The following is a 17,850-nucleotide window of genomic DNA, read 5'->3' as shown; positions in this document are numbered from 1 at the left end:
TAGAACGTCCCTAAACCTAACTCCAACAAAAAGGGGAGTATATGAGAAGAATGCAAAACATCTCACAGAATCTAAGAGCGGCTGGGCTTCAGAAAGACTCGAGAAAGATTAGACCCAGGAACCAGAATGACGTGGTTATGACATCGCCACTCTCTTCCTTCCCATCACCCCCTCTCTGGGGCTCACAAACGTCTTTCTGGATATCTCGCTCCCTCAATGTCTCTATCCCTGAATTTCTCTCTCCAAGTTGGCTTTTGTCATCAAGTAGCTGAATGGCGTCTCCAGCCCTAAATCCAAGACAGAATCTGATGGGTCAAGCTTTAGACAAGTTTGTCCCTGGCCCAAAGGGGTGGATAAGGAGAGTCATCCATGCAGATTAATGGATCCCACCAGAGTTAATGGGTCCTCTCCCCTCCCACCCCCCGTCCCTGCTTCTCACCTCACAATAATGGCAGCCACTGCTGGGCTTTGGGGAGGTGAGCGTTTCTGTTAAGAACAGATCTAAGAAACATCTACTTGGCACTAGGAGGTTTTTCATTTTGTCCTTGAGGGCCAGCCCCCAGCCCCTAGCAGGTGCTCTGGCTGCACTGGAGATCGTTGCAGGGACAGGCATCTGGTGCAATCCCAGGTGACTTTCATTCTGACAGAGAAAACAGACACTAAATAGCCATGCAGATACCTTTTCTCCAGCCAGCTCTTCACATTTTATTTCCAAATTATGTGCAGAGTACTCTATGGAAGGGAAAGAAAAAGAGAGAGAAAGGGCCCCCCACCCAGATATAATGAATTACTATGAATTGTTAACGTTTTAAAAATCAGTGCATAATGGGCATCTATGCAGACTGGGTGCCTGTAAGTTCTGGATCTCCGAGGTTTCCTTGTTTGCATGGGGCACAGATAAGCCCCACCCCCTGCCTAGAGCCTTTACCTGGCTCCAGCTCCCTGGCCCAACAAAACACCCCAGGAGGAAAGCTATAACCATTGAAGCAGACAGAAGGGCCTTTTATGAAGAGAAATGCCCCTCCCTGCCAGCCTGTGCCACCTCTCCCCTCCCACCCCCCGTCCCTGCTTCTCACCTCACAATAATGGCAGCCACTGCTGGGCTTTGGGGAGGTGAGCGTTTCTGTTAAGAACAGATCTAAGAAACATCTACTTGGCACTAGGAGGTTTTTCATTTTGTCTTGTTCTGGGTGGCGGGATGGAGGTGGAGGGACTTGCCTATTGCCTTTTTGTTTGCTTGTTTCAATTTATTCACAAGCTATTTCAAACATACCAAAAATAGTACAATGGACACTCCCATGCACTTACACATAGTTAATCAACTATGATGATTAAATAGATACCAATATTTAGACACTTCTAATTCAGAACCTCCCCCTTCTGGCACGCGCTCTTTCCTAAAGAAATAAGATGTTATTAATCCCACTGAAGACGACTTCCATCTCTTCCTCTGCCTTCCACCTCAGGGCATTCGATACATGTTCCGTAATTTTCACTATATTTGTAGCATCCATAAGCAATATAAACTGCCATTTTGTGTTTTTACAATATGCACCAGCAGTATTGTGTGCATTTCATTTTGCAAATTGCCTTTCCTGCTCCACATTATGTCTTCTGAGATTTATCCATGTCGTTGCCTAGAAATATTGCTCGTTACATTAACAGCATATTCTCTTGTTTGCAGAAATCCCAGGTTATCCATTTTCCTGCTGGAAAGCCACTAAGCAAGTCGTTTTCACATTTTTGTAAAAAGTGGCTTCAGTAAACATATTTATATTATGCCTTGTTAGGCACATGGTCACGAGTTTCTGGAGGGCAGACAGCTAGTCGTGAAATTGCTGTGTAGGTGCTCGCTGTCTAGGTAAATTTTTAGAAGGTTACAACGGCTCTTCTGTCACTTCCTCTCAACAGTGACATGGGACCCCAGTTTATGATTCTGAGGGTCCCTCATAGAGAAAATGTGAGAACTTAGAATTTTTAATTAATTTATTTATTTTGAGAGAGCATGACGGGGGGAGGGTCAGACAGACAGGGAGAGAGAGAATCCCTAGCAGGCTCCGCACTATCAGTGTGGAACCCAACACGGGGCTTGAACCCACAAACCATGAGATCATGACCTGAGCCGAAATCAAGAATCAGATGCTTGACCAACTGAGCCATGCAGGTGCCCATGAGCACTTAGAATTTTTAAATAATAATTATAGAGTGCTTCTAATACCTTAAAAGAGAAAAAACACGTGTCACTAATTGTTACAGAACTTAGACCAGTGATATAATGGAAATTGTGGCATTTTAGAAGGTTCCTTACCCTGAAGATGATTGATCTGGATAGCTCTGCCTGCTCTGTGTGCCCCTGGACCCCTTACCTTCCAGTGACCATTTAGAATGTGACCCTTTCTCAACTCAGGTCCCAAACCCACAGGCCTTCCCCTTCCCCTGCCCCCAAACTTCTTGGAGCCCAGACTGTGTATGGATCCAGTTGGGGCCATCTCCCGGCTGACAGTGCCTGTCCTCCTTGCCTGAGAATGCCTCAGGTTGCTGATCGGATTGGCAAAAGCTCGGCAGGGAGGACGCTTATATTCGAGGTCCATAGATTTTCTTACCTTTCCTTTCTTATTTCCTCCCATTTTTTTTTTTGTAGTTTCACTTAATAATGGAACTATCAATACATCTCCCCACCCACGTAGGAATGCAAAATGTAGACCCCATGTGAAAAAGTACATGCCCCTTTGCTTAACACTCGGGGTCGCTCAACATGTTTTTGTTTTAAAGTTCAGTCTGAAAGTCAAGATCCCCAGACCTCATGGCAAAACGTGTAAGGCAGAAGACGAGTCTTATTTGGGGAAATTCCCAATCTTCACAGCCAGCACCATGGAGGACTGAAACCGCATGGTTTGCTCTGTAAATCTGCACCAAGGCAGCTCTCAGCTTGGCCCCAGTGCGCCCCCTGGCCGCAGCCTGCTGTCCTGCTTTAGTTTCTTCCTAGCGAGTGCACCTCAAGTGGCAAGGTGGTGCTTCTGGAGACTTGGCTCCAGCCAAGGGCTCAGCATGGGCTCAGCCACCCCCAGAAAGCTAATGAATAGGTACGGTGCCACATATCTAGAGGATAGAGCAGTGGATGCTGGGGGAAGAGGCTTTTCCTGGATGTTCAGCAGGGCCCAGCCCAGAGGTTCAGTACCTGAAGAGAACACAGCTAGAAGCCTCATCTTTCCAACAAATGGTGATGTGGAAAGTTCTACAGAGAAACGCAGTCACGAGAAATAAGGCGGAAGAGCACATCTGAGTCTCCTTCCAGACCACCCCTCGCTTGCTGTCTGGCTTTGAGGGAATGGCGTAACTTCCCTGAGTCTCCTGCCCTCACTATGGACTTGGGGCGTGTACAGTGCCTGGTGACATGAAGGCCTCGGATACGCTTTCTCCCCACTCGACACTCTGCTTGTGGACCCAAGTGAATGAATACTACAAAGAGGCCGTGGGCCCTGTAGGGGAGGAACAATTTCTCTTCTACCTTTGTAGGGTCTCCAGCTAGGCCTAAGAACTAAACTGACATAAGGCAGACTAAGAGGAGAAAGGTGGACAAATTGTGCTAAAATTCCATGTGTACCTGGGAGCCTTCACAAGAAAATGAGGACCCAGGGAAGTGACCAGAGCAGAAAGCTTATAGACGTTTTAGACAAAGAAACAATAACTTTGTGAAGAAATGAGGGCAAAGGGCTCTGGGCCTGAGATGGTAAATTGTGGGGTAGCGACTAGATCTGGGGTGGGGGGAAAGCTAGTGGAAAGTAAGGGTCATTTTAGTAAATTTGTTTGTACAGATCCATTTTGACATCGGTTCCCAGTACCTACTTAGTGATAAGGACATTCTTCTCTTGCTGGCACAGGGAAGGCACCTCTCTCATAGGGAATTTCATGGTGTTTCTAGGTAGGAAAGGGGACGTCTGAGAGCCTTTCCTGCATCTGCTATTTCTCAAGTGCCTTCAGCTCAAAATAATCAGTATGCCAGGGGCATCTCTCAGCTCAGGTCATGATCTCACAGTCTGTGAGTTTGAGCCCCGAGTCGGGCTCTGTGCTGACAGCTCGGAGCCTGGAGCTGGCTTCAAATTCTGTGTCTCCCTCTTTCTCTGCTCCTTCCCCGTTCATGCTCTGTCTCTCTCACTCTTTCTCAAAATAAATAAATAAACATTTAAAAAATCAGTATGCCTAAGTGACATATTTGGGGTGGCATGTCCTGAATTTCTTCGTGTTCAAACACATGTTTTCCAAGTAGTCACCTACAGAATATTTCATTTTATACTCCCAAGTCAGCTCCAACACCACCTGGGCAGTTTATAGCAGAGGAGTTTGGCAGCGAGGGGGTGAAGACTCTCTGAAGCCAGATTCCTGGGTTCGACCACTTACTAGCTACCTGGCCTTAGAAAAGTTTCCTTATTTTTTTTAAAGTTTTTATTTTATTTATTTTGAGAGACACAGACACATCACGAGCAGGGGAGGGGCAGAGAGAGGGAGGGAGAGAGAATCCCAAGCAGGCTCCACAGTGTCAGCACAGAGCCCAGTGTGGGGCTCGAACTCATGAACTGTGAGATCATGACCTGAGCTGAAACCAAGAGTCGGATGCTCAACTGACTGAGCCACCCGGGCTCCCCAAAAGTTTCCTTATTAGTAAAATGGGAATAAAAGCAGTAGTACCAATCTCAGAATTAAATCAGTTAATTTGTGTTCCTGGCACACAGCACTCAGTAATGGTATCGCTTTATCAAAATACTAATAGCTATTGTTATACTAATGAGCCCATCCATTTCTCAGGGGCCAAGTGTGTATTATGGCTGTGGTCCTAGTGACACAAAGGTGAGCGAGTCATTCTCTGCTTCCCAAGGGCTCCTGGTCACTGCGGGGGGGGGGGGGGCGGGGAATGGGCCAGTGACCAGACAGACCATGGCAAGGCTGGGGCAATGGGACAGCACATGGTCCTGAGGAGCTAGAGGAGAAATGGGGAGGAGCCTGGAGAGCACTGGAGAGACTTCTGGTTCTTTAAAGATGGGGAGAAGTCAGCTAGATGCTGGGGAGACTGCTGTGAATAAAACAAAGTTCTGCTCCCACGATGATTCGCCAACATATCCCACTTACCACATGCCCCGCACTTTTCTGCATGCGTTATGCTTGTTAACTAGTAGGTCCACGTGCCACTCTAACCTCCTTTTTCCGTTTGGACTAACCGGAGCGCAGACAAATCTGGTGACTTGGCCAGACTGGTCAAGTCCCAAGGAGCAGAGCTGGGATTCACACCAGGCAGTCTGGCCGCCGCTGTCTGGCCTCAACCACTCTGCTGTGTCGCCCTAGAGGAGCTTGCTCACATTCTCACGACCTACTCCGGGAGCTACAAGTGGGTTTTTTTTGGCTGCAGTGAGGCGTCAAGCACGGCAGGCGTGTTAAGGCCAGCCTGTGAGGGTCCTCGGCCCCCAGGCTGGGGGGCTGGGGCTTTGCCCTGCATGCTGGGTACAGGATGGCTTGGAAAGGGCAAGGGGGACTCGGGGAGAACAGCCTCCCCGCGCCTACCGTAAGCTGTATCGAGAATGCAGACCAGGGATGACAATGGACAGGAATTGATGCAGGGAAGGGGCGGCTCGCGCGGCCGAGGAGGCAGGCCTGCGGCGCGGGGTCGCGGTCGCCCGGCCGGCCAATGGCGTGGGACTGGGCGGCGGCCCCTCCCGCGGGGCGGGGGCCGGGCGGGCGGGGCGCGCTGCGGGCTCGCCGGGTACCAGCGCTGCCGCATCCCTGCGCGCTCCCCGCCCCCGCGCCGCTCCCGTTCCCGCAGCCCGCGGCGGCGTCCCGGCGAGGCCTGGCAGGTCCAACCCGAGCGCGGCTCTGTCCAGTTGGGTGCGTGAGGGACGGCGGCGGGGAAGGGGCGGCTCTGTTCGGCCTCGTCTGGACCGGTGAGGGGCCGGGCCCTCGACCGGGTTCCGATCCCGCGGGGAGGGTGCTGACGGGCGCTCGGATCGCCCCAGAGTGGGCTGCCCAGGGCTGGGCTGGGAGTGGGGTCGTGGGGCTCGAGCTGCGCTGGGACCTGGTCGTGAAGGGGCAGTTCTCGAACCGGGGGCGGCGGGGGCGTGAGCAGGGGTGTGGGGGGAGCGCCACGGGCGTTGGGGACTAGGCTCTGTCGCTGCTCCGGGGAGGGGGGCATCCCTGGGGGGCCGGGGAAGAGCTCAGCCTGTCCTGGAGGAGGGGGTGGGGGGTGCGGAAGGGATGGAGCGGTGGGGGCGGGGGGGCGCCGCGCCCCGAGGGCACTCTGGGGGGTAGAGGGGCGCCGGGGGCGGGCCGGGGTGCAGGGCGGGGCGGGGCGCCGGGGCCGGCGTGGGGGTGGTCGGCGCGCCTCTGACCGCGTTCCGGGACGCAGGCGGCGGCGGCGGCGGGCGCAGAGCGGAGATGCGGCGGCTCGGGGGCACCCTGCTGTGCCTGCTGCTGGCGGCGGCGGTCCCCACGGCCCCCGCGCCGGCTCCCACGGCGACCGCGGCTCCCGTCGAGCCCGGCCCGGCTCTCAGCTACCCGCAGGAGGAGGCCACCCTCAACGAGATGTTCCGCGAGGTTGAGGAGCTGATGGAGGACACGCAGCACAAACTGCGCAGCGCCGTGGAAGAGGTGGGTGCGTCTGGCGGGCGGGCGGCTCGGGATAGCCCCTGGCTGGGGGAAGCAGTGCTCGGAGCGCTGGCCGGGTTCCTCCGTTCCGCGAAGGGGCTGTAAAGAGCGGGCAGCAGATTCGGAGTGATCCGGCGGCAGCGCAGCGTGATCTCAACTCCCATCTCATTCTGACTTTCCTGCCAAAAAGATCTGGATCTGGGCCTGTTCACCGAGAGCCTCCGGCTGGGCTCACCCAGGGGCAGCCGGGGTCACCACCTGCTTACAGGCCGCTGGCCACTACCCTGCAATTGTCTTCAAGTGTGCAGTTGTCCCCTCCCCCCTGTCGTAAGTGGATGCTTGCATGGCCCCTGGTATTCCAGCGCTGTGGTTTTGCAGAGAGGCAGAGGAAGCTCCAGGGATCTCAAGTTCTAGCTTGTACGTCGGGCTCTGAACTTGTGCCATCTTCTCAAGAGATAGTTAGGATGCCACGTGAGGACAAAAAGCACCGAAAGCTTTGCTGCTGGTCTGTCTGGGCTTCCCCAAATGCCGTGTGAGGCAACGAAGGAAAATCAGAATCCTGAATCCCAGCAGTGTGCGTTTTGAGATGTGGGGGTGGGCGTGGGGAGGGCAATGTGGAAGGCAACCCACCTCCACCTCAGTAGTGCTTTGGAGTCAGTCCTGGGCTCAAGGTTCTCCTCTGCCACTGACTAGAAGGGCGACATTGGGCAAGTCCCTTAACATCCTGTACCTCGTTTCCTGTTAGAACTAAATGCCATGGTATGTGTGGGCACCTGGCATATAATAGGTGGGCAATATACAGCAACTGTTATTATCAGGTACCAGATACCTTAGCAAAACTTTGCCTGGCTTCTTCTTTCCATCACCTCCCAGGTTCAGACACTATGGATGGCATCCTCTATGGTGAACACCCATTTGTCCTCAGGGCAAGAGGTGCAGCTGGCCCAGCCCTCCCAGCCCAGGTGTTAGGAGCTGTCCCTGGTGCCTGGGGTCGGTGGGCATGGTCACTGTCCGGCCTGGTTCTGGCTGTATGTAGCCTGTGTTTGGAGAGAAGTCAGCCATCCCAGTGAAGGAGTCAGCAAGAGACCAGATGTCCAGGCTGGGGGCGGGGGGTGTCAGGCATCTTCCCACCCATTTCTCTACGTTCCATCTGGACAGAGCCTTAAATGCTAGCTCTGGTCTACCCGGGTCAGGTTGCTTTCTCCCCACAATCTGCATAGTTTGGGGATATTTCCCCTTCCTTCCCACAGCAGTCAGCCTGATGGAGTATGCAATGAAGGGGACATTGGATTGGGAGGCGGCTGTGTGGGAAGCTGTACTGAACATCCACTGGACAGGCCAGGTTCCAAAACCCATGGACAGACGTTCTATTTCCTGTGAAGGCAATAGAATCATGACATGGAACAATTAAAAGGAGAGGGGAATCAGATGGACCCTAACGTCTCTTACTCTGCCCCTGCATATTAATGGAGCTTGTGATCCTTCTGGTGCCAGGGTGGGTCATCTGCTTTCTTTCTCTGGGTTCCAGGATTTTCCCTGTTGCACACGGATTCCCACTGAGACTGATGAGGTCAACTCCATGTTTTTATTCCATGTGAACTTGTTTGTGCAGCATGGTCTTCTGATGGTGGCGCTTGCTGAGGGAGATGAGGGAGAAGCAGGGGCCTCTTTACTCCTGCTCATTGATCAGAGCAGTTTGGGATCAGCAGCTCTTAGTGGCCTGTCTACTCCATGGGAGTTGTCCTCATTGTCTCTGCCAGGGCCCCAGCTTCCTCCCTCCAGATGCACCTCTGTTTGGGTTGTGAAGGTGGGCTGGTGGAAGTTTGCCACCAGGAGATCTGCTGGCTGCTACCTCTGTCCTGCTCAGTGGTCACTCCCCAGAGAGTGTCCTCGATGGCAGTGAGGACAGGTTGAGAGAGGCTGAACACCTGCATGGCAGGAGAACAGGCCATGGGAATCAACCTTTCTCCGTCTGGTCCTAGCTCTGCCACTTACTAGTGGTGGGATTTAGGAAATGTACCCCCGCCTCCGTTAGGCTAAGGGAGGATGTAAACGAGAGGATGCAAGTAAAGCAAGTTATCTGCTGTCTAAAATGGGATTAAGTAAAACTGTGTAATAGAAGTCACCCCCTGAGTTTGCGGTCAGTGTTATGGGAGATTGTTGGTTCCCAAGAAGAAATGGCTGTCGTTGTCATCATATTAATAGTACCAGCGTGAATGATGACAAAGAACCACCAGTGTCTGATACTTAATAGAGTCTCAATAGATTGTGGCTATTAGTATTAATTTTTTTAAAAGAGACTGCCGGAGGGGCGCCAGGGTAGTTCAGTCAGTTAAGCGGCCGACTCTTGACATGGGCTCAGGTCATGATCTCCCAGTAGTGAGATCGAGCCTCCGAGTTAGGCTCTGCACCGAGCATGGAGACTGCTTGGGATTCTCTCTCTCTCCCTCTCTCTCTCTCTCTTTCTCTCTGTCTCTCTCTCTGCCTTTTTCCCACTCATTGACTCTGTCTCTGTCTCTCTCTCAAAATAAGTAAACATTAAAAAAAAAATAAAAGTGACTGCCGGAAAGCCCCTCACATCTCATAAATACAGGATAGTTGCTATTTACTTCCCTGAGGAAAGGACCAGGACAGATGGATTAGTTGTTTACATAGTTGCATAATGAATCTGCTTTCAAGTAATTTCCTGATATTTTAAATATCCCAGCTGACTCGAGCTGCCGATTACTTTTTTTTTTTTAATGTTTATTTTTGAGAGAGAGAGAGACAGAGCATGAATGGGGGAGGGGCAGAGAGAGAGGGAGACACAGAATGTGAAGCAGGCTTCAGGCTCTGAGCTGTCAGCACAGAGCCCGGCACGGGGCTCAAACTCGTGAACTGCGAGATCATGACCTGAGTCGAAGTCGGATGCTTAACCAGCTGAGCCACCCAGGCACCCCAAGCTGCTGATTACTGTTAAGGGAAAGATGAAGTTAACTGTACTTGTAGGATCATTATTGGGGGAAGCATACGTCCAAATGGTTCAATATAGGCTGTTCCTACTTTGATGTTTTAATATTCTATATGTTACTGATGAGTGTGTTTTGAGGATAAAACCACGTTCTTCCCCTCCCTTCCTTCTGTTCATTGTAACTGACACATTCTAGAATGTTCTTAATCACTTTGGGTATTCCGAGGAAGAGAGCCCCAATACCAAGCCTCGATTTATCTCCCCAGTTTTTCCTGCTATACCCCTTTAACGGACACACAGAAACAACCAGCTCTAAATGCCATTTTTTATAACATGCACATTCCTCCTTTATGAAGCAACTCCTATTGCTGTAGGCTTAAGTTTCTCTTGCTAGTGGCAGTAATAGTTGTGGTTGAAATTTCCATTGTAAACTGTACTTTTAGTTCATGGTGCCATTAGAGAACTATTAGCTCATTCTATTGAAATAACCACTGGTTGAGAGGGAGAAGGTTTTATAAAAAGAATCTCTGCTCAGCCCAGAGCAAACTTTAGATTTGGTAATTTGTCAATTATTCGAAAGCCAAACTGGAGGATTCAGGTTCCAATGGGAATTTTAAAAACATGAAAATATTCCCTTCTGCTTCTGGATATAGCCTCTCTAGCATCTTCAGTCTCCTGCTCTTTCCAGGTGTATCTTTTCTGTCACTAAACATTCCAGGATCTGTCACTTAAAAAAAATTTAAGGGGCACCTGGGTGACTCAGTTGGTTAAGCATCCGACCTCGGCTCAGGTCATGATCTCATGGTTTGTAGGTTTGCGCCCCACGTTGAGCTCTGTGCTGACCGCTGGATCTGCCCATGAGTCCCTCTCTACTTCATCATCCACCATTTTATCCTGTGCCCAACGTGGACCCTGTGCCCCAGCCAACAACACACACCATTCTTGTCCAGGCTGCCACAGCCTTGCCTCCTCATGCCCCTTTCCGTTCACATCCTACCCATTCTTGGAGACCAGCTCAGTCACCCCTCCTCCTCCTCCTGGAGGCCTTTCTTTTCATTTCTTTAAACCCCTGCCTTGCTTCTAGAAACTGTCATTATCATCCCCAAAGTGGTTTATGTGGGGCTCTGCTATCTCCCCAGTAAATGCATAAGCTACTCAGACAGCAGAATCACACTGGACAAGTCACAATATTCGGAGTCAGATTGCCCTGAGTTCTGTCTGAGCTTTGCCGCTTACTAACAATGTGATGTGATGACTTAGGAAGGTCCCTTCACTTCTCTTCACTCGTGTTCTTCATCTGCAGAATGAGGGCAACAACACCTTCCTCCTAGCATTGCTGTGAATGCTCAGGGAGGCAGGGAAGGCGTGGCGCATTGGCTCAGACATAGCTGATGCCCAAACGTGGAGGCCGTCTATTGTGACGATGACCACGATGATGATGAACCCAGTGATCAAGTTTCGGACACCTTGGCAATCCTCTCAGGGTCAAACACAGCAGTTGTTGACCAAGTCCTCATTTGTGTCTACCAGACTCACTTCTAGTTCAGTGTTTTTGTGCTACGTCGCGACATGGCAATTCTTTTCCCGTATCCATCCCAGCTCATCAAATGTGGTTGAGAGACACAGGAAAAAAGAGGTGCCTTAATTAGTACATGAGAGAATAGAAGACAGTGATTTTTTTTTTTTAAATAGGAGAATCCTTTTGAGGATTAGTTTCGAGAAGTAAAAATAGCCCAGAGTCAAAGATAGCAGTGTTGGAAAACTGCCAGCCACCAACTAGAACTTCTCTTTGTGTCTCTCGTTTAAATCCTAGAGAGAGGTATCGGATTGGCTCAACTGGATTTTCTTTGAGTCCAGTCAGCTATGAACTGGTCACATTGTCAACTACTCCCTCGAGGTGGGGCACGGTGGTAAACGCACAAGGAGAAATTGGGTACAGCTTCAGGTTGAATGACATCTCTGGTATAAGTGTCACGGAGGCTCATAAGACTGGAGGATTTGAGACCAGCAGCCTCAGAAATCTGACACCAGGGGCGCCTCCGCCTTCGGCTCAGGTCATGATCTCACGGTTCGTGGGTTTGAGCCCCACGTCGGGCTCTGTGCTGACAGCTCAGAGCCTGGAGCCTGCTTCGGATTCTGTGTGTGTGTGTGTGTGTGTGCGTGTGTCTCTCTCTCTCTGCCCCTCCCCACTCGCTCTTTGTCTGTCTCTCTCAAAAATAAATAAACATTAAAAAAAAAAAAAGAAATCTGACACCAGAGAAGAACACATGTTCAAGAAGAGCCAGAAAGAGGGGAGACCCTGGGAACTAGTCAGCTGACCCTCTCTTTACAAGGGTCCCTGTTGTACCCAAGAGGTGGGGTGGGGAAGGAGACATAGCTGTCGCCCTACCTGTATCAGGTAAGGGGCTGTCTTGGGGGTGTTTGGCTCTTCCCACCCCTCACCACCAGACCCTGCAGCAAAGGTTTGGGGACAAATAATTTATTTGGGAAGTGATCCCAGAAATACTAGAAGGAAGTGGGAAAGTAAGATGGAGGAGAAGAGAAGGAATAGAGACTGTGCTAACGAACAGGTTACTGCTAGGCACTGAGGCACCACTGGGGTTCAGTCCCACTGGGCGCCAGAGAGACTCTGCCTCTTTGCGGGGAGAGGGGGGTGGGGTACTTACCGGCATAGCCTTTGGCTTACTGATTGAGGATGGTTCCTGGGGTATTAACTCCCCAGCGCTTGAGGTCTGTGCAGGCTGAGCACGCTGAGCTGCCAGAGAGAGACAAAGCTGGTTGTTGGCACGTAAGGGAGTTGGATGCAGGTCATGGTGAGATGGACGGGGCACCAACAGCGGGTGTACAAGGGCCAGGACCGTTCAATGGAAGCATGCTCAGATCCCACGTCTGCCCTTTCCTGACAGTCTTTTTTTGTTCTTTTTATGTGTCTTGTGGATATCCTACAGTGAATTTTTTTATTTTTTTATTAAAAAAATTTTTTTGACATTTATTTTTGAGAGACAGAGAGAGACAGAGCACAAGTGGGGGAGGGGCAGAGAGAGAAGGGGACACAGAATCCGAAGCAGGCTCCAGGCTCCGAGCTGTCAGCACAGAGCCTGACTTGGGGCTCGAACCCACAAACTGTGAGATCATGACCTGAGCCAAAGTCGGATGCTCAACCTACTGAGCCACCCAGGCGCCCCAAATTTTTTTATTTTTAATTTCTGTAAACATACAGTATAATATTGGTTTCAGGTGTACAATATAGTGATTCAACAATTCTACACATCACTCAGTGTTCATCGGGATAAGTATATATTTAAAAAAATTTTTTTTAACGTTTATTTATTATTGAGAGACAGAGAGACAGAGCATGAGCAGGGGAGGGGCAGAGAGAGGAGGAGATACAGAATCCGAAGCAGGCTCCAGGCTCCGAGCTGTCAGCACAGAGCCCAACGCGGGGCTCAAACTCACAAACTGCGAGGTCATGACCTGAGCTGAAGTCGGATGCTCAACCGACTGAGCCACCCAGGCGCCCCAAGTATACTCTTAATTCACTTCATTCACTGTTTCACCCATCCCCTCACCCATCTCCCCTCTGGTAACCACCAGTTTGTTCTCTATAGTTAAGAGTCACTTGTTTGTCTCTTTTTTGTCTTTGTTTTTTTTTGTTTTGTTTCTTAAATTCCACATTTGAGTGATATCTTCTGGTATTTGTCTTTCTCTGACTGACTTATTTCACTTAGCATTATACTCTCTAGCTCCATCCATGTTGTTGCAAATGGCAAGGTTTCATTCTTTTTTATGGCTGAGTAATATTCCTCTGTGTGTGTGTGTGTGTGTGTGTGTGTGTGTGTGTGTGTGTGTGTATACCACATCTTCTTTATCCACTCATCTATCGATGGACACTCAGGCTGCTTCCTTAGTTTGGCTATTGTAAATAATGCTGTAGTAAACATAGGGGTGCATATATCTTTTCGAATCAGTGTTTTTGTGTTCTTTGGGTAACTACCCAGTAGTGGAATTACTGGATCATACAGTAATTCTATTTTCAGTTTTTGGGGGAACCTTCATTCTGTTTTCCATCATGACTGCACCAGTTTGCATTCCCACCAGCAGTGCATGAATGCTTTTTTTTTTTTTTCTCTACCTCCTCACCAACAACTTGTTTCTTGTGTTCTTGGTTTTAGCCATTCTGACAGCTATGAGGTGGTATCTCATTGTGGTTTGGGTTTGCATTTCCCTGATGATGAGTGATGTCCTTCACTGATAGTCTTGGGGAGTTATCCAGTCTCCCTGAGCCTTACTCTCCCCATTTGTAAAATGGGTACATTCACACACCTCCTAGGGAGGTGGGATTTAAGGCTATAACATATGTAAAACATTTAGTGCAGTGTCTTATTGTAGTGGGTATTCACTTAATGGTATCTATTGCTACCATTATTTGTAATTGCAGAAGAGGAAAAGAGAAGTGGTTTTCTTTTTTTCTAGTGGAATGATTTGTATCAAGAGAAAACAATTTTGCTCATTAAGTTCATTGATTTAATAGATGGAAGCAGAAGAAGCTGCTGCTAAAACATCGTCAGAAGTGAACGTGGCAAAATTACCTTCCAGTTATCACAATGAGACCAACACAGAAACCAAGATTGGAAATAATACCATCCACGTGCACCGAGAAATTCACAAGGTAAGCGTGGCCAGGGCCAGCATGTTCTCCTTTCTGTAGCACCCCGCCCCATCAGAGAACTAAGGTCTTGTTTACAAATTTGATCCATAAGCCAAAAATACAAACAAGGTTGGTAAAACACAGATTAAAAACCAGAGGGAGTAAGGGAGCTGTTTAAGTGGGAGAGTGGTGTACGTATCAAAAACCTAAATTGCTTTTGCATTCAAGTAATAAATTCAACTCTAGGCTGCCTGCCAGTCCAATTGCAAAGGAATGGTCTGGGGTTTTTATCATTTGAAAAAAAAAAAGGGTGCAAACAAGTGTCTAGAGAGGTACGTCTCTAGTATTGAATTTGAGGAATTTATCTCATAGGTTTTAATGTATGTTTTAGTAGAGAGTTGAAATAGAGTTCATATTTGGTGAATAGATCTTCACTGTTTCCTTAGGAGGAACTCAGAATGTGATACACTCCATCTTCAGAATGGAAAGCCTCTATTGCCATGAGATTGAACATCTTTTCATTTGCTGGTTATCCATTCAAACGCCCATAGCAGAGTTTTTCCAGGCCTGCCCCATGTCTAAGTGTTCTTCGTTTAATGTCTGGCATGAAGAGCAAGCAGGTTCATTCGTTACCTGACTTGAGGAAGAAAACACCAGAAATCCAGAGGCACATAGCATTAACCTGCCCTGGCATGAGAGGTCGCCATCGTGACTTAGGCAGGACCGTGAGGGCAAACCTTGTGAGCCTGGCTTCTCTTGAAGAGAGTCTGGCGTGCAGACATGCAGGGTCATTGTAGAGGCTGTTGAGTTGATGTCCTATCGTTAGCATCAAGGAGCTTGACCTCTAATCTCATCTCAACTCATATACACAGGGCCTGATGGTTCTCACGAGAGAGTCTCACTTTTGTTCAAAGGCCCAGGTAATGACTTGGTTGAAACAATAGCGTTTGTGTGTCATAGAGCATAAAGGGGTCAATTTTTATGGGCCATTGCCTTGACTGTAAAGTAGCCTTTATGTGGCTCTTCTCCTGCTGCCTACTGATGAGCCCAGCTTCAGAGTGTACCCCGTCACCCCCAGATAAATGAATGAGTCACTCACTGAAAAAAAAATCCTTTAGCATTGCTCATCTGAGGACTGCAGAATGTTTCCAAAAGTCATTATTTTATCTTTGTCAAAACCAATGTTAAGTCATTCTTTTTGACAATAACAGGTTTGGCTACTTAAGGATGCTTCTTATAGATGTTGGAATACCCAAGTGTGTGTGAGTCCTTCCAGTAACTAGTATGATTTTGAAAAATTATTTAAATTTTATGTCCCTCACTAACCATACTTATGAAATAAGTATGTCAATTCATATGTGACAGTAGCATGAGGGGCAAATAGTTTAAAGTACATGAGAGATCATTGTAAACTACAAAGTGCTTGCAACAGCAAGTTCTTATATTCCTTTTTTTTTTTTTCAGTAAATTTATGTTATCAGCACAGCATACTAGTACTCCAGTAGGTTCCATGGAGCACCTGTCCTATGCAATGCTTCACGAAAGAGGGACTGGGGGGTGGTGAAACATATTTTGAAAACATTTTCCTTACTTCTCCTCCTAGAGATAGAAAAATGCACACTAGTATGTACTAAAGACTTTAAGAAGTCCTGCATGTATAGAACCATAGAATTTTTAAAAATATACCATCAGTTAATCTGGCAAAAATCTGGCATAGAGGAAGAAGACACTGCCTATTTGCTGGAGTGGAGATTTATCAAGATAAAAATGTTAAAGGGGCGCCTGGGTGGCTCAGTCAGTTGAGCGTCTGACTGTTGATTTCGGCTCAGATCACGATCTCAGGGTCATGGGATCAACCCTCTCATCGAGCTCTGTGCTGAGTGTGGAGCCTGCTTAAGATTTTCTCTCTCTCTCCCTCTGCCCCTCCCACCTCCACTCACACTCGCTCTCAATTTTATATGTGTGTATATATATGTGTGTTGATTATATGTTATATTACATATATGTATATATGTTGATTATATGTTATATATATGTGTGTGTATGTATATATGTTGATTAAAATATATCTCTTCAGAACGGCAGCTGGATCTACTGTGACAGATTAGGCTGAGTTTCCACTTTGTTCTGGATGCAGCCTCCTTGTGATATTAGAGCTGGCAGGAACTTTACAGATGACCTAGTAATGAGGACACTGTGAATCAGAAAAGTGGCTTGTTCCCGGTTGCATGCTAGATGGCTGTTGGTAGCTGAGCCGAGGCTCGAAGAACACAGATCTCCCACCTCCTGGGTGGACATCCTTTCTGCTCTTCACCACCAGCACGAGCATTCAATAGACAGGGCCTTTGGTGGGGCAGGAGTGGCCCACGGTGCCTGTCAGGATTTGGGGGGCTCAGCTTAGAGGCGCCTGCTGCTGGTTACAGAATCAGATCCAGACCCCAGATAAGGGAGCCTCCCATTGTACTTAAGCGCTTTCTTGATAAAATACTTCGCCAGAATCAGGAGCGGGGTAGCTGTGGGTAAAGCCTGCTTGCTTCTCATGAGAGATGTTTGATTAGACACCCAGACCTGTCACTGTTGAAAAGAAAGTTGACGTTGAGTTTCAGGTGACGAGCCCCAAGAGCAATAAAAGCAGCCAGTGTTGAGTATGTGCTCGATGACCGGCTCTGTGCCGAGGGCTTTGCACAGACCTCCCCAGCTCTCTGCATAGCAACCCTATGAGGTAGACTCTGTTATGTTCCTTATCGCGGCGCAGAGAGGAGGCCGTCTGTCTGACGGCTTCTGGTGGAGTTCAGAACGAAAGGGGGAGTGGGCATTCTCTCTATTTTGGCAGATGCCCCTGCTTTCAGAAAATGGAAGAAAGAAACCAGCTTGTGGGATGTGCCCAGAATTCCTTCTGTTGCATGCTCACTATACTTGCTCTGCCGTAGATCACCAACAACCAGACTGGACAGACGGTCTTTTCGGAGACGGTCATCACGTCTGTGGGAGACGAAGAAGCCAAAAGGAGCCACGTGAGTTGTCCTCTCTCCTGGGCTCACCCTGGAGGCGCACACCTTTGTTTAGCTTGTGACGGGTGACCCAGACTTCAGGCTGTGGGCAGAAGGGAGCTGACTCTCATTCGCCTCTTCTGCCTCCTTTCTGCCAAGATACCCGGATGCCTGCATTTCTGGCCTGAACGATGCAGTCTGGTAACAGGCTCTGGCTCAGTGCTCTCTGCATCAGGAACAACAGGGAAATGAGATTCAGTTGGTATTTGCATGGCTCCCCCTCAGCCTTGAAAGGGAATAAGGAGGTACCAAGTACATTGATTGGGGGCTCTGGCCATGAGATCTGATGCATCCAACCTGGAATCCCCAGAACCTCTGGTGTGACCAGGCCTCTTACAAGCCCAGCCCTGGTCGGGCAGTTTGAGAGCAAGAAGACCTCACAGGGAAGCCCGTGGTCTAAGGGAAAAGGGCTGTCCTCCTTCTCCAGGCCTCATGCTCTGGCCACTTGTGATTGTTCCTACTACACAGTGGCCTGCTGCTTTGTCCAATGGCGGCATGGTTTTTATAGAACCACATAGTCCTAATGTTGGAAGGGGCATATTTCACAGGAGGAAAGCCTGGGCACCGGTCGG

The 17,850-nt window shown here is 49.0% G+C and overlaps 2 protein-coding genes across 2 annotated transcripts in view; one reads left to right on the top strand and one right to left on the bottom strand.

Annotated features, from left to right (window-relative positions):
- Positions 1-5,374: 5,374 nt before the first annotated feature.
- Positions 5,375-6,178, bottom strand: LOC124505984 (proline-rich protein 2-like). Its single transcript, XM_047072018.1, has one exon. The coding sequence runs from the start codon at positions 6,176-6,178 to the stop codon at positions 5,375-5,377; it is 804 nt and encodes a 267-aa protein (XP_046927974.1).
- Positions 5,794-17,850, top strand: part of DKK3 (dickkopf WNT signaling pathway inhibitor 3) — a 51,201-nt gene continuing 39,144 nt past the window's right edge. Inside the window, exons 1-4 of the mRNA XM_047070897.1 lie at positions 5,794-5,874; positions 6,392-6,633; positions 14,112-14,249; positions 17,159-17,242. Coding sequence (XP_046926853.1) covers positions 6,421-6,633; positions 14,112-14,249; positions 17,159-17,242 — 435 coding nt within the window. The 5' untranslated portion in view covers positions 5,794-5,874; positions 6,392-6,420. The remainder of the gene's footprint in view (positions 5,875-6,391; positions 6,634-14,111; positions 14,250-17,158; positions 17,243-17,850) is intronic.

Source organism: Lynx rufus, unplaced genomic scaffold, assembly GCF_022079265.1.
Source record: "Lynx rufus isolate CCGP_SWC_20201006 ecotype Redwood Valley unplaced genomic scaffold, mLynRuf1.p SCAF_9, whole genome shotgun sequence".
NCBI lineage: Eukaryota > Metazoa > Chordata > Mammalia > Carnivora > Felidae > Lynx > Lynx rufus.
This window is presented reverse-complemented; position numbering and strand designations above follow the sequence as displayed.

What these genes read in the sequence shown, in the direction of transcription:
- LOC124505984 (XM_047072018.1), bottom strand. Translation starts at nt 6,178, where the DNA reads ATGCCCCCCTCCCCGGAGCAGCGACAGAGCCTAGTCCCCAACGCCCGT.